Source organism: Rhea pennata, chromosome 23 (genome assembly GCF_028389875.1).
Source record: "Rhea pennata isolate bPtePen1 chromosome 23, bPtePen1.pri, whole genome shotgun sequence".
NCBI classification, from domain to species: Eukaryota; Metazoa; Chordata; class Aves; order Rheiformes; family Rheidae; genus Rhea; species Rhea pennata.
The window spans coordinates 6,663,638-6,676,094 of record NC_084685.1 but is presented as its reverse complement, the minus strand read 5'-3'; the positions used below and the strand labels follow the sequence as shown (position 1 = coordinate 6,676,094).

Here is a 12,457-nt window from a genome sequence, read left to right as displayed (position 1 = left end):
AGGGGCCGGGGGGGGGGAGAGGGCGGAACTATCAGCGGAGGTGGGGGGGAGCTCCAGATGGGGCTGGACCATTGCCGGGGGGGGGGGGAAGGGGGGCAAAGGGGGCCGGCGGGAACGGGCCCCGCGTTCCCCGCATCGCCCCGGGGCCGGGCTGGCGCCGGCGGCCCCCCCCGCCCCTCCGTCTCCGCCGCCGCCTCGAGGGGGTCGGTCCGAAGGCCTTTATTTGCCAAAAACGAGACAGCAGGACGAGACAGAATTTGGGGAATAATAATAAAAAAAAAAAAAAAAAAAAATGGGGAGAAAGAGGGTCCTACAGCCAACGTCCGGCCCGTCTGGACGCCCCCGCTCCCGAACGGGGAAGAGTTTCTGCTGGAAAAGCCGCCGCCGACGGAAGCACGTGCTGCGGGAACCGGGGAGCGCCCCGGAATCGGGACGGGCCGGCCAGGCCGCGGCGGACGCTCTCTGCGGCGGGTTGGGGGGGGGGGGGGCTCTGTGCCAGCGCCCCTCGGTCATCACCGTCCTCCGAGGGGGCTGGAGGAGAGGGGGGAGAAAATCCGCCGCTCCGGAAACGCGTCGAATCTTCACTGTTGCCTGCGGGAGCGGCGAGGCCCGGCGTCGTGTCTGCGAAAGACGTGCGGGGGGGGGGGGGGGGGGCCAGCGGCCGGGAGCACCCGCGGGGCGCCCGGTGCCTCACGGCTGCTGCTGGTACTGGCCCTCGGTGGCCGTGAAGAAGTCCTCCAGCACGCTCTTCATGTACTCGAAGGTGGGACGGTCCTCGGGCCGCTCCTTCCAGCACTGCATCATCAGTTCGTACAGCTCCCGCGGGCAGTTTTCCGGCTGCGGCATGCGGTAGCCGCGCTCCAGGTTCTGTATCACCTCTGGGTTCGTCATCCCTGCAAGGGCAGCGCGCACGGCGCCGCGTTGGGGTCACCCCAGCGCGGCCCCGGCAGCACCTTATATTTGCAAACCCCAGGGAACGCTTCCACCCCCCCCACCCCTTCCCTTCCACCCCCCCCCCCCCCACCACCATGGATGTCCAAACCCCCGGGTGTCTTTGGGGCTGGCAACGTGCGTTGGAAAGAGGTCGAAGGCGTCGCGGGCTGGTGAGCCGGACGGGGCGGCCCCGGGCGCGTGCACGCGTGCGTGCGTGCGGGAGTGCATGTACTCCCGGGGGCGTGCGTGTGCGCCTGCGTGCGCCGCAGCTGCCGGGAAATCCTGACCTGGATACGGGATCCGGCCGTAGGTGACGATCTCCGTCAGCAGGATGCCGAAGGACCAGACGTCTGACTTAATAGTGAACGTCCCGTAATTAATGGCCTCCGGCGCTGTCCATTTAATGGGGAATTTAGCCCCTGCGACGCAGAGGGGAGGAGGAAATGTTACGGCTCGGCTGCAAACCACCCTGCTGCGCGGGGACGCGCTGGGCTCGGCGTCAGCTACCCCCCCCCCCGGCACGGGCCGCCTGTCCCGCCGCGGGCCAGCACGCCTGTTCCCACGCTAGCCGCCAGGCAGGGCTGCGATGCCCCTGAAAGCGGGGTAGGGGCGCAGGCGGGTCGCACGGGTGCAGCCGGGGGCAGAGGGGGAGCCCCGCGGGGCCGGGCCGGGCCGACGCACCCTCGCGAGCCGTGTACTCGTTGTCCTCGATGAGGCGGGCCAGCCCGAAGTCGGCGATCTTGCAGCACAGGGTTTCCGACACCAGGATGTTGGCGGCCCGCAGGTCGCGGTGGATGTAGTTCTTGGCCTCGATGAAGGCCATGCCTTCGGCGATCTGCGGCGCACAGCGACGGCGAGGGGGGCTCAGCGTCACTGCCCCCGTCGCGTCCCGTCTCACCCCAGCCCACCCCAGCCGCGGGGGCCTCCCCGCGGCGCCGTGCCCCCTCACCTGCGCGGCCATGTCCAGCAGTTTGTTGATGGTCAGCTTGATCCCTTCCGAGGTCTTGAGGAAGTCCACAAGGCTGCCTGCAACGAAGCCGGCAGGTCTCAGCGGCTGCGCAGCCTCATCCCCCGCTGCTGCACCAAACGCCGAGCCCGGCGCTGAGAAACGCCCTGTGCCCCGGAGCAAGGAGCTGCTCCCGGAGCGCGGCGATCCTCGCGGCGGTGCAGGGCCGGGGCCGGGCCGGATAACCCCGGGCTGGCAGCGCGCGGGCGGCCGCTGGCTCGGGACCCGTGGTCACAGCCGCGCACAGCAGATCCGGCGCGTTTCCTCCGGGAGGACTGCCAGCTCCGGGAGGAAGCCTTGGACCGGAGAGGAGCCTGTCCTTGCCCTCGGGCTCTGGCCTCTGCGACACCGCTGCTGGGAAGCTCGTAGTGCCCGGAAAGGCAGGCCGGGAGCGGAGGGGATGGGGGTCCTCCCCTCTGCCAGGAATAACGCCGGAGCCTCATCCGCTCCCGGCGGGCAGCAGGGCCCTGGTCCGATGGCCGGGCCGTCGTCAGCGCGAGGAAGCGACCAAAGGCGAAGGCAGCTCTGGATGCAGCAGCCAGCGCCGGGCAGGCGCGAGGTGGGACAAGCCGGGAGCAGGGGGGACCCCGGAGGAACAGGAGCAGGAACCTCCCCGATCCTGCATCTGCTCTCGCTGGGGACAGGGAAGCACCCCGGCACCTCCCAAACCCTGGCCACCTCCCGGCGGGTCCCCGCTGCCCCGTCCCGGTGCGGAGCAAGCTGTGCCCTCCCGGGCCCGCGGGGTCCCGTGCCTCCTCGTGTTGGCACCACCATGGCCCACGCTTCCTCTGCGGCCACCAGCCACGGGGGGGGGGGGGGGGGGACAAGCAGCCCCGCACGGCACGGACGCCTCCGGCTCCATGGCACCCTTTCGCACGGCCCCGCGGTGTCCACCGTGCCGGGCAGCGCCCGGCGGCTCCCGCGCCCCCACCTTTCTCCATGTACTCGGTGATGATGTAGATGGGCTCCTTGGTCACCACCGCGTAGAGCCGCACCAGCCGCGGGTGCTGCAGGTTCTTCATGAGGTTGGCCTCCGCCAGGAAGGCGCCGGGCGACATGCTGCCCTGCTTCAGGCTTTTGACGGCCACCTTGGTGTGGCCGTTGTAGAAGCCTGCGGAGAGACGGGGCAGCGCGTGGCGGGGGGCAGAGGGACCCCCGCAGCGCCCACGGCTCTGTCCGTCGAGCCGGAGCACCCCAGCCCGAAACCGCGCAAGCCGGAGACGCTGGAAGTCGCGAAGGGCGGCGATGCGCCAGTAAAGCCCCGCCGTCCCAGCCCCCCCAGCCCGTCTCCTGCCGGGCACCAGGAGGGGTTTTGGGGGGCTGCAGCACCCCAGGAGCGAAGGCAGGTGCCTGCAGCAGGGGCGGTGCGGTGGGGGGGGGCGGCGGGGAGCGCGGTGGCCGCCGCGGCGCAGGAGGCGCGTTCGTGGCTCGGCCCCCTCGGTCGCAGCACGCTCGAAGCGGCAGCGGCTCCGCGCTGCCCCCGAGCCCCCGGGGTGCTCCGAGCCGTCGCGGCAGCAACCGCAGTGGGAGCAGCTTCCCCCGCGGCGGGGGGGTGGGGGGGGGCACACGTGGCGCCCGTGGCCCGCTGCCAAAACCTGCCGGCGGCTCTCGCCCCGAGCACGCGGGGCAGCGCCCCTGCACCCGTCCCGCCGTCGGGTGTCCGGCCGGGCAGCGGGCGCAGGGGTCCCGGCCGGCCCTGGCCGGGGAGCAGGGAAGCCTGAGCGCATCCCCTGCCAGGGCGAACCGGGGCAGCCCCCGGGCTGCTCTAGCACTGGTTTTAGCTCCTGCCCTCGCTCCTCGCGGGCCCGAGGATGTGCCAGCACCCGGCCGCCGGCGGCCGGGAGGAAGCGCTCTGGTTTCGCCCTGACTCACCCATCCAGACTTCTCCAAACTGCCCCGCTCCCAGCTTCTCCACCAGCTTGAGCGACTCCCGCGGCACCTCCCACTCGTCCTGCCACCACGGCTTCTGCGGCTTCTGGGTCCGGCAGGGCTGGCCGAGGCGGGTGCACAGCCCGTCGGAGCTGCCTGCGGGCCGGGGGAGGCAGAGCCGGCGTCAGGGCGGGCAGAGGGTACAGGGGACCCCCAGGGCGAGCTGCCGCCCTGGCGGCACAGATCTGGTCCATCTTGTCCCATCCCACCACATCCCATCGCATCACATCCAATCCCATCCCACCACATCCCAACCCATCGCTTCCATCCCATCCCACCACATCCCATCCCATCATATTCTGTCCCATCCCATCACATCTCATCCCACCACATCCCAGCTCATCCCATCCCATCATGTTCCGCCACATCCCACCCCACCGCATCCCATCCCAGCCTCCTCCTGCGGGCAGGACCAGCCCCTGGACCGCGGGTGGCTCCTGCCGTCCCGTCCCCAGGGCAGGGGCTGGACCCTGCCCCGCGCGAGCGGTGCCGCGCAGCCCCGTGCCCTCCTCGCGGGGCTGGCCCCCGATGTCCCGGGCGGCGCGTACGTGTGTAGTACTCCACCAGCTCGTGCAGGCTGCCGAAGGTGACGCGGGGGGAGATGTAGTACCCGCCGTTGTCCATGTTGCGGATCTTGTAGTGCTTCACCGTCTCGCCCTGGTTCTGGTCGAAGTCCCTCACCGACAGCGAGTAGGAGCCTGGGGGACGGGGCAGCGTGTCGGCGAGGGGCCCGGTCCCTCCTCGTGCCCGTCCCAGGGCCGGGGAGGTCGGAGGGTCCCGCTTCACGGTACCTTTGGAGGTCTCGCTCTCGCGGATGAGGAAGGAGCCGTGCGTGTTCCCCGAGGCCAGGAGCTGCCGCTCCGCGTCCTTCCTGCTGAGGTTTTTGAAGAACCACCTGGGGCAAGAGGAGGAGGTGAGGGAGGTTCAGGCCCCCTTCGCCCGCCCGCACACCGGGGACGCACGGCGAGCCCCGGGCTCCCCTCCGGAGGCACCACCGTCCCTCCCCAGCGTTTTCCCAGCCCCGACTCACGGCTCCGGCTCCAGGCTGTTGACCGTGGCCACAAAGTTGTAGGGGATCAAGCCCTCCTGGCCGGTGGTGAGCGACTGCGCCTTCCACCACTCGCCCGTCCTGGAAGGAGACGGCGCGGTGAGCCCCGCGGGGACGCCGGGACCCCGGCGGCACCGGGGCGCCGGCCGGCGAGCGCGGGGACTCACTCTTCGAGGATGCGGAGCTTCTCGCCCTTCTGCAGCCCCAGGTCTCCATCGTGGTTGGGCTCGTAGTTGTACAGAGCCACCACCAGCCTCTCTGGGGGGGGGGCAAAGCGGAGGGGCAGGGTGGAGGCGGCGAAACGGAGGGGGGTCCCGCGGCTGCTCCCCCCCCCCCCGCTGCGGCCGGCCCTTACCTTGCAGCGGGGAGCAGGGCGGCGAGGTGGCCTCGTAGGACACCAGCGGGTCTCGCACCTCGGAGCCGTTGCGGATCAGCCTCTGCGAGGGGACGGGGAGCCCCGTGAGCGGCGGCCGGACTCCCCCCCCCCCCCCCGCTCCGGCGCCCCCCGCTCGCGCCCCTCACCTGCCGCTTCTCGCTGGGGTCGATGGGGTAATTGCAGCGCTCGCAGATGTCGATGTTCTCGATCCAGTCGTCGTCGTAGTCCGAACTGCAGCAGCAGCCCATGGTCGCTGCGGAGGGGTGGGCCGGGGGGCGAGAGGCCCTAGGGGAAGCCGGGACGTCCCTGTCCCCGCGTCCGTCCCGCCGCCCGCCCCGGTCCCCGAAGCTGAGCCCATTCCTACAGCCCCGGGCCGCCACGTCGCCGGCGCCCCCGGGTCCTCCGCGGCACGGAAGACGTCCCCTGACTCTCTGCAATCAGCTGTATTTTTTTTGTTCTGGCTTCGTTAATCCAAAACGCCGATGGCGATCAGCGCTGGTGCCTCCCGAGCTGCCGGCACGGCACAGCCACCCTCTGGCCGGCACGGCTGTCTGCTTCGCCGCCGGCGCCTTCCCCCCTTCCAGCCCTGACTCCTACGGTCTCCCTTTTAGTTAATCGTTTTATCAATGAATAATTCCTCGCATGGCGTTGCACCAAGTGTTTTACGAGGTCCTGGGCTTAAAAGCAGCTCCCCGAGGCAAGCTGGGGGCCGAGCGCCGGGCCAAGAGCTTTGCGAACCGCAGCGCCAAGGAGCTCGGCGGCCGCCGGCCCCGCCGGCGCCCGACCCGCGGCACCCGCCGGGTCCAGCCCCCGGGCCGGAGCCGCTCTGCGTTTTTCCCCTCCCGGAGGGTCCTACCCTTTAAAAACGTACATCTGTTTTTGCATATTTTGCATATAAAAACGCGCATCAGTTTTCGGGCCCCCCCGGGGAGGCTGCAGCCCCCCAGCGCCAGCCGCCAGGAAGGGCCCACGCCGCCGCCTCGGCACCGCGTCAGCGCCCGGGCCCGGGGCTGCGTTTTTCGACATTTTTGCGTGTTTTCTCCCCCCCCCCCCCGCAGGGGTGGCAGCGCTGGCGGTGGGGGATGGAGGGGGGGGTGAAGACAGCGAACATCCTGCCTCGCCTCCACGATGGCGAAGCGCAACGGGTTCAGCGCGGCCGCCCCGGCGCGGGGCCGTCCGCCGAGCATCCGCCCCGCGGCGCGGGGTGCCCCGGCGGCCGAGCGAGCCGCCCCCCAACCCCGGGCCGAGCAGCGCCGCTCCGGGGGCTGAACACCCCCCCCCTCCAAACGCCCTGCCGCCCCCGGCTCCTGCATGCAGCACGCATGCAAAAACGCTCCTCGACGCCGGGCGCTCGGCCGCGCTGCCCGGGCAGGGCAAGGCGCCCGTGTCCCCGCACGGCCTCGGGGCTGCCGAGCGAGCGCCCCCGCCGCTCCCGGTGCCCCCCCGGGCGGCCAAAGCAGCGCAAAGCCCCGGCCCGGCCGAGGAAAAGCCGCCCGAACCCCAAAACCTGCGCACCGACGCGCTCAAAGGCCGCGGGCTGTTTTTTCCTTTCTGCGAGAAGCCGGGGAAGGGAGGGAGGGAGGCGCCGGCGCCGCGCGCACTTTTTCTTTTTCATGTACTCAAGCCACAGCATAATTTCCACCGAAGAACCGTTTCACCCGCTTGGTGTGAGGGGCAGGCTGGGTCGCGGGGCGTTTGAAGTCGCGTTTTGTGACTGCATCTGTGCAACCGAATTTCTCGTGCCGAGGCTGCAGGCGCGTGCTGCGTGTAGGCGCCGTCGCCCCGCGCCGCGGCCGGCTCCCGGGGCTGCGCCTGGCGGCCCGCGGGTGCCTGCCTGTGCCCGCAGGTACCCGCGTGTGCACGCGTGAGCACGCGTGTGCACGCGTGTGCACGCAGGCACCGCTCCCCGGGTTCGCCCACGAGCGTGTCCACGTACGTGCGACCGTTTCCAGAGGCGCTGCCGAGTCCCGGCCCGGATGCCGTGGTTCAGAGCAGCCGCTCCGTCGGCCGGGCCTTGGCTGCTTCGTTTGCAAGCATGCGTGGGGCTGAGCGTGGGGCCCGGAGAGGGCTGAGGGCTGGGCTCCCCCCCCTCCCTGTGCTCTCCAAGGGTCCCCTGGGTGCCCCAGCGGTCCCCAGGCTGGCTCAGACCCCGCGGGCAGCCCACGGCCCCGCGCCGGCGTGGCCGAGCCTGGCAGAGCTGCCAGCACCCCCAGCACCTGCCCCTTCCTGCCACCACGGCACGGAGGTGTTCGCAGGGAGAAAACACCTAAACCGGTCGCATCCGAGCGTCTTAAAGCAGCCGGGTTTAACCATGCGACGGGCACCGAGACCCAGCCCGCGCCTGATCCCTGCCTCCTGCGGCCGGGGAGGGGGGAACCCGGCCCCCAGCCGCGCCCCGGCTCTGCCCTGGGAAGGGGGCTCGGGGCGGCCCCACGCTGGGGCCGGGAGCTCCTCGGCCCCTGCCTCCGTCCGCACCCGGGGCCGCGTGCCGGGAGCGAGCCCGAGCCGCGGCGCCGGCTGCCTCCCTCCTGGGGCACCGCTCCGGCCCCATCCCCATCCCCATCCCACCAGGGCGACTTTGGGGGGGCGCAAAGAGCCCCCCCAGCCCGGCTGGGCCGCGGCAGCACCCGCGGGGTCCCGCGCGGGCGCCCCGGCTCCCCCGTTACCTGTCGGCGGCGCGGCGAGGAGCGGCCGCGCTCAGATTCCCATGGCCCGGCGGCAGGAGCGAAGGCGCCGTCCGCGGTCACCTCCCGCTCGCCATCCTCGGCGGGACCCGGCCGGGCGAGGAGGCGAGACCCCGGGCGCGCGCTCGCCGCCGCCGCCGCCGCTCGCGCTCGCTCGCCGCCTTCCCCGGTTTCCTGCCTCGCGAGCAAACTCTATAGAGAAGCTGGTTCGCAGCTCGCGCACGACCGCAAGCGCCAGCGGCAAACCCCGGGGCTTCCTGCCAGCCCGGCCGGGCCGCGGCGGCGGGGCGCTGCTGGCACCGGGCACCCCCGGCCCCGGGGACCCCCGCGGCGCGGCACGGCACGGCACGGCGGTGGGGGGGCTCATCTCAGCCGGCCCCCCGCAACGGGGCAACCCTCGAGGGGGGAAAAAAAAAAAAAGCCAAACGCGGGTCCCCACGACACCAGGACGGGGCAGGGACACGTGCACCGGCGACATGGGCTTGTAAACGCCAAGGGATGGCGGTGCGGGGCGGGGTGGGGGGGGGGGGAGCCGGCGGCGTCACCCCCGCGCCAGGAGCCCGGCCGGAGGGCGAGCAGCGTCTCGCGCGCCGGGAGCTGCTGCAAGGGGCCCAGGGCGGGCAGGATTTTCTCGCGCCCCGCGGCCCGTGCCCCGGTGCCCACCCCGGCGCGGGCGGCCCCGAGCGCGGCGGGGGGGGGGGCATGGGGCAGGGGGGCTCCTCCGGCGGCGAGCGCGCCGCGCCGTGCCCCTTCACCCGCCTCCTGTTTTCGGGGAGAGCTCGGAGCAGAGCGACCGCAAAGCTATTGTGTCGGCTGGCGCGGAGGCGAAGCCGCAGGCGGCGGCGGGCTGCTGCGCGGAGGCGGGGGGGAGCAGGAAGCCTGGCCCGTGCCGGGGGGCTCGGCGGCCGGCAGCGCCCACCCCGGCGGGGACGGTTCCCAGGGCTGGTGAGAGGCCGTGGGAAGAGACGTGGTGGGAAAGAGGAGGGGGGAACAGAAGAGCCCGGGCTGGGGGCTCTGGCCCTCGCGGCTCCCTCCGGCTCAGCCGGCACGTGGTTTCGGCAGCGCTTCCTGCCCCGGGGTGCACGCCCGGCCCCGCGGGCACCCGCCGCGAGCACCTGGTGCGCACGCGGGCTGCTCTGCCCCGCGCACTGCTGCCTTCCCGGGAGCGGGAGCCGTCAGCCGCGGCCTCCCCAGCACCGCCGGCAGAAAGCGTCCCGGGAAAAGGGCGACTGCAGCAAACGGCGGCGTCCCCCCCACCCCCCGGCCACGGTTTAGGGGGCCGGCGGCGGGCACCAGGGCTGCTCAGCCCCCGGCACCTCCGGAGCAGCGACCGTCAGGAAAGGGGCATTTCCTGCAGCAGCTCCCATCAGCGCCGAGGGGCCCGAGGACGACGCTGGAAATAAAGCGGAGAGCCCGGAGCCACGCCGGCACGGAGGTGCTCCAGGCGCACGCGACAGATAACATCACCTCCCGCCGTCGGCTCCTTTTATTCCTTCCCCAAGGGTTGCTTCCTGCGTTTGCCACCGTGGCTGCCCCGGCTCCACGGGCCCCACTGGGTCCGGAGCGGGACGGCGGCGCCCAGCAGCCCCGCGACGCTGGGCCGAGGGGCCCCCGGGGGTCCGGCGCGCTCAGCAGAGGGAGAAGCGGCGGGAGTTGATGTTCATGCGGGTGACGCCGATGTGCTTGAGCGGCACGGAGAGCAGGAAGGCGGCCTTGGGCGGGATGTTGCAGAGCAGGTCCGAGTCTTCCTCGCAGCCCTCGAGGCCGAAGGTGGCGTCGTCCAGCATCTCCTTGTGCCGGTGGCAGGCCTGCTCCACCTTCAGCCGGTGCAGCTGCCCCCGCAGGCGCATCAGCTGCCGGGCCAGGAGCTGGTCGGCCGCCTGCATCTCCCGCTGCGCGGCGAGAGCGAGCCGTCAGGGCCCCGCGGCCGCCCGTGGGCTCACCCACGCGCGCGGCGGGACGGGCGAGCCGGGCCGGGGCTCGGCCAGGGCGCCGTGCGCGCACGTGTGTCCCCGAGACCGGCACCAGGCCATGCACCATGCATGCACACACATGCACGTGCATCCCCGGGACCGGCACCGGGCCCATGCACACACATGCACGTGCATCCCCAGGACTGGCACAGAGCCCATGCACACACATGCACACACATGCACACGCATCCCCGGGACCGGCACCAGGCCCATGCACACACATGCACACGCATGCACATGCATCCCCGGGGCCAGCACAGGGCCCATGCACCATGCATGCACATACATGCACGTGCATCCCCAGGACCGGCACCAGGCCATGCACCATGCATACACACGCATGCACGTATGTCCCTCGGACCGGCACCAGGCCCATGCACACACATGCACACGCATGCACATGCATCCCCAGGACTGGCACAGAGCCCATGCACACACATGCACGTGCATCCCCAGTACTGGCACAGAGCCCACACACCATGCATGCACACGTGTCCCCAGGACCAGCACGGCTGCCCCTGCACAGCTATTGCCACCTGCTGCAGAAGCCACCACGGCCGAGCCTCGCCGATGCCGCAGCCGTGCTGCCGGCGGAGCAGAGCGGAGGGGGCAATGCGCAGAGGCGGGCAGACCCCAGGCCCCGAGCGCCGGTGCCGTGCAAGGGAGACCAGCAGAGTTGGCACAGAGCCATGCACGCCTTGAAAAAACCCCTGCACCCCAGCCACGCTGGGTGCGGAGCTTCCCGCGCAGAGAAGCCCCACGGCCACCCCGAGACCCTCCCTGTCCCTCGGGACCCCCACGGAGCCACGCTCCCGGTAGCGGCTACTCACCAGCTCCGTCCTGAGCCACTCCAGAGCCTCCTCCACGGAGGCAAAGCCGCAGAGGCCGCCGGCCGGTGGCTCGTCGGGGCGCGCGGGGGCCCGCTCCGCCCCCCGCGCGCCCCCAGCCCCCTCCAGCCCCTGCACCCGCGCTTTCCACTCCAGGTAGGAGGGCCGCCGCGTCTGCAGCTTCAGCTTGGCCGCCAGCGCCTTCACGCTGTCCAGGCTCTCCTCGTCCGAGCCGGGCTCCTCCTCGCCCAGCTCCTTGAACTTGAGTTGGCTGAAGGGCATGGTGGCACCCGCGCAGCGCCCCGGCGCGCCGCCGCCGGCCCCGAAGCCCCCGGGCAAGCAGCAGAGCAGGGAGCGCTCGCTGCTGGAAACCCACTCGCCCCAGCTGCACGGGAGCCGCGGCTATTTATTTATCCTTAGAACAATAAAGGTTGGGGAAGCCAGTGATAATTATACCGAGCAGGAACTTTATTTATCCAGAGGATTGTGAAGAGAAGGGTGTTTTTTTTTTTTTCCTTCAGTTCTGTTTCTTTTTTAGTGTTATTGTCTCCAGCTGGGAGGAGGCTCCCGGCTCCCCGGGAGGAAGCTCTAACGAGGACATCAGGCCTGCAGGAGTGTGAATGATTTATCCTTGGGCGCTCCTGCCCTCCGGCGCTGTTACCGGCACAGGGCTGACACCGACTTCCCGCCGGGAGCGGGAGCGAGCGAGGGCGGCGCGGGTGACTCGGGGCCGAGCGCAAAAAGGGGAGAGGAAGAAAAACGGGCTGTTCCCTCGGCACGCCAGCCCAGGGACCCGGGGGTCTGCACCCTGGGGTGCCGCTGGGCCGGCGCCAGCTGTGCAGCCAGCTGTGCACGGCCAGGTCGCTGCAGCCCCTGAGCTGCTGCTGGCAGCTGCAGGGCTGTTAAGGTGGAACCTGCCAGCGCTGGCGGGAGCAGCGGCCCCGGGAGCGCCCGCGGGCCGGGCTCCCTTGCAGCCGGCTCGTCCCGGCTCCCGGAGCCCCGGGAACGCTCCCTGCAGCGTGGCGGGGTGCCGGCACCCGCCGCTGCGCAGCACCCACCGCGGGGACCTGGAGGCACGAGGGCAGCTCGCGGCCGCTGCTGCCCACCTCCTGCCGGCGCCTCCGGCCCCGCGGCAAGCCGGGGACGACCCCGACGCCCTGCCCGCGGCTCCCTTTGGCCCCCCGGGCTGGAAGCCCCCCGCATCCCCTCGCGCTGCCGCCCGCGCCCGGGCCGCCCTCGGCCCCTTTCCCGCGCTGCCCTCGGCCCCTTTCCCGCGGGCATCCCACCCCGGCCGGAGCGCGTCGCGGCCGGCGGCGCCGGCGCCGAGGCCAGGCCACCTTAAACCCGACATCCTCCCGGGCGCCCAGCCCGGCCGCCAGCCTCGCCCGCAGCCCCGCTGCTCAGTTCCTGCGGCCGGGGCTCCCGAAGGCAGCGACCGACCGGCCCCGGCCCCGGCCCCGGCCCCGGCCCCGGCCCCGCGCCCTCGCCGCCGTTCCCGCTGCCGCCCGGCCTGCCCGGCGCTGCCCGCTCGCCCCGACGCCGCAGCGGGTAAGCGCGGCGGTAGCAGCGGCGTGCAGGCGGGTGCCGCTGCCGCGTCCGGGTGCTGGGAGCAGCCTGGGGCCCGTCTCCGCAGCGGGAAGCGGCCGCCGGGGAGGGGGGTCCGGCTCCTGCCGGGGGCGGA

At 72.1% G+C, this 12,457-nt stretch overlaps 2 protein-coding genes across 5 annotated transcripts; both read right to left on the bottom strand.

The window, feature by feature from the left end:
• Window positions 1–24: 24 nt before the first annotated feature.
• LCK (LCK proto-oncogene, Src family tyrosine kinase) lies at window positions 25–9,520 on the bottom strand. 4 transcript variants are annotated; one of them, XM_062594272.1, is made up of 12 exons: window positions 5,439–6,497; window positions 5,272–5,353; window positions 5,084–5,174; window positions 4,899–4,997; window positions 4,660–4,763; window positions 4,417–4,566; window positions 3,812–3,964; window positions 2,871–3,050; window positions 1,883–1,959; window positions 1,615–1,768; window positions 1,221–1,352; window positions 25–893 (listed from the first exon to the last, which is right to left on the bottom strand). In XM_062594272.1, exons 1-12 carry the CDS (start codon window positions 5,538–5,540, stop codon window positions 691–693), a joined length of 1,527 nt encoding a protein of 508 aa, XP_062450256.1. In that variant the 5' UTR covers window positions 5,541–6,497; the 3' UTR covers window positions 25–690. The 4 variants fall into 4 exon arrangements, with proteins under 4 accessions (XP_062450256.1, XP_062450257.1, XP_062450254.1 ...); XM_062594273.1 differs by lacking the exon at window positions 2,871–3,050; XM_062594270.1 differs by lacking the exons at window positions 25–893; window positions 1,221–1,352; window positions 1,615–1,768 and adding an exon at window positions 9,444–9,520 and having other exon boundaries at window positions 1,891–3,050; window positions 5,439–5,577.
• On the bottom strand, window positions 9,435–11,183 carry FAM167B (family with sequence similarity 167 member B). The gene is made up of 2 exons (XM_062594276.1): window positions 10,780–11,183; window positions 9,435–9,868 (listed from the first exon to the last, which is right to left on the bottom strand). The coding sequence occupies exons 1-2, from the start codon at window positions 11,056–11,058 to the stop codon at window positions 9,605–9,607; spliced, it is 543 nt and encodes a 180-aa protein (XP_062450260.1). The 5' UTR covers window positions 11,059–11,183; the 3' UTR covers window positions 9,435–9,604.
• Window positions 11,184–12,457: the final 1,274 nt, after the last annotated feature.

Bases quoted from the DNA above. Each gene is read 5' to 3' on its own strand.
- LCK (XM_062594270.1), bottom strand. From the start codon at position 5,540: ATGGGCTGCTGCTGCAGTTCGGACTACGACGACGACTGGATCGAGAAC. The intron at 5,354-5,438 runs GTGAGGGGCGCG...GTCCCCTCGCAG, and splicing joins ACCCCAGCGAGAAGCGGCAG to AGGCTGATCCGCAACGGCTC. The intron at 4,998-5,083 runs GTGAGTCCCCGC...GTCTCCTTCCAG, and splicing joins AAGCTCCGCATCCTCGAAGA to GACGGGCGAGTGGTGGAAGG.
- FAM167B (XM_062594276.1), bottom strand. From the start codon at position 11,058: ATGCCCTTCAGCCAACTCAAGTTCAAGGAGCTGGGCGAGGAGGAGCCC. The intron at 9,869-10,779 runs GTGAGTAGCCGC...CTCGCCGCGCAG, and splicing joins AGTGGCTCAGGACGGAGCTG to CGGGAGATGCAGGCGGCCGA.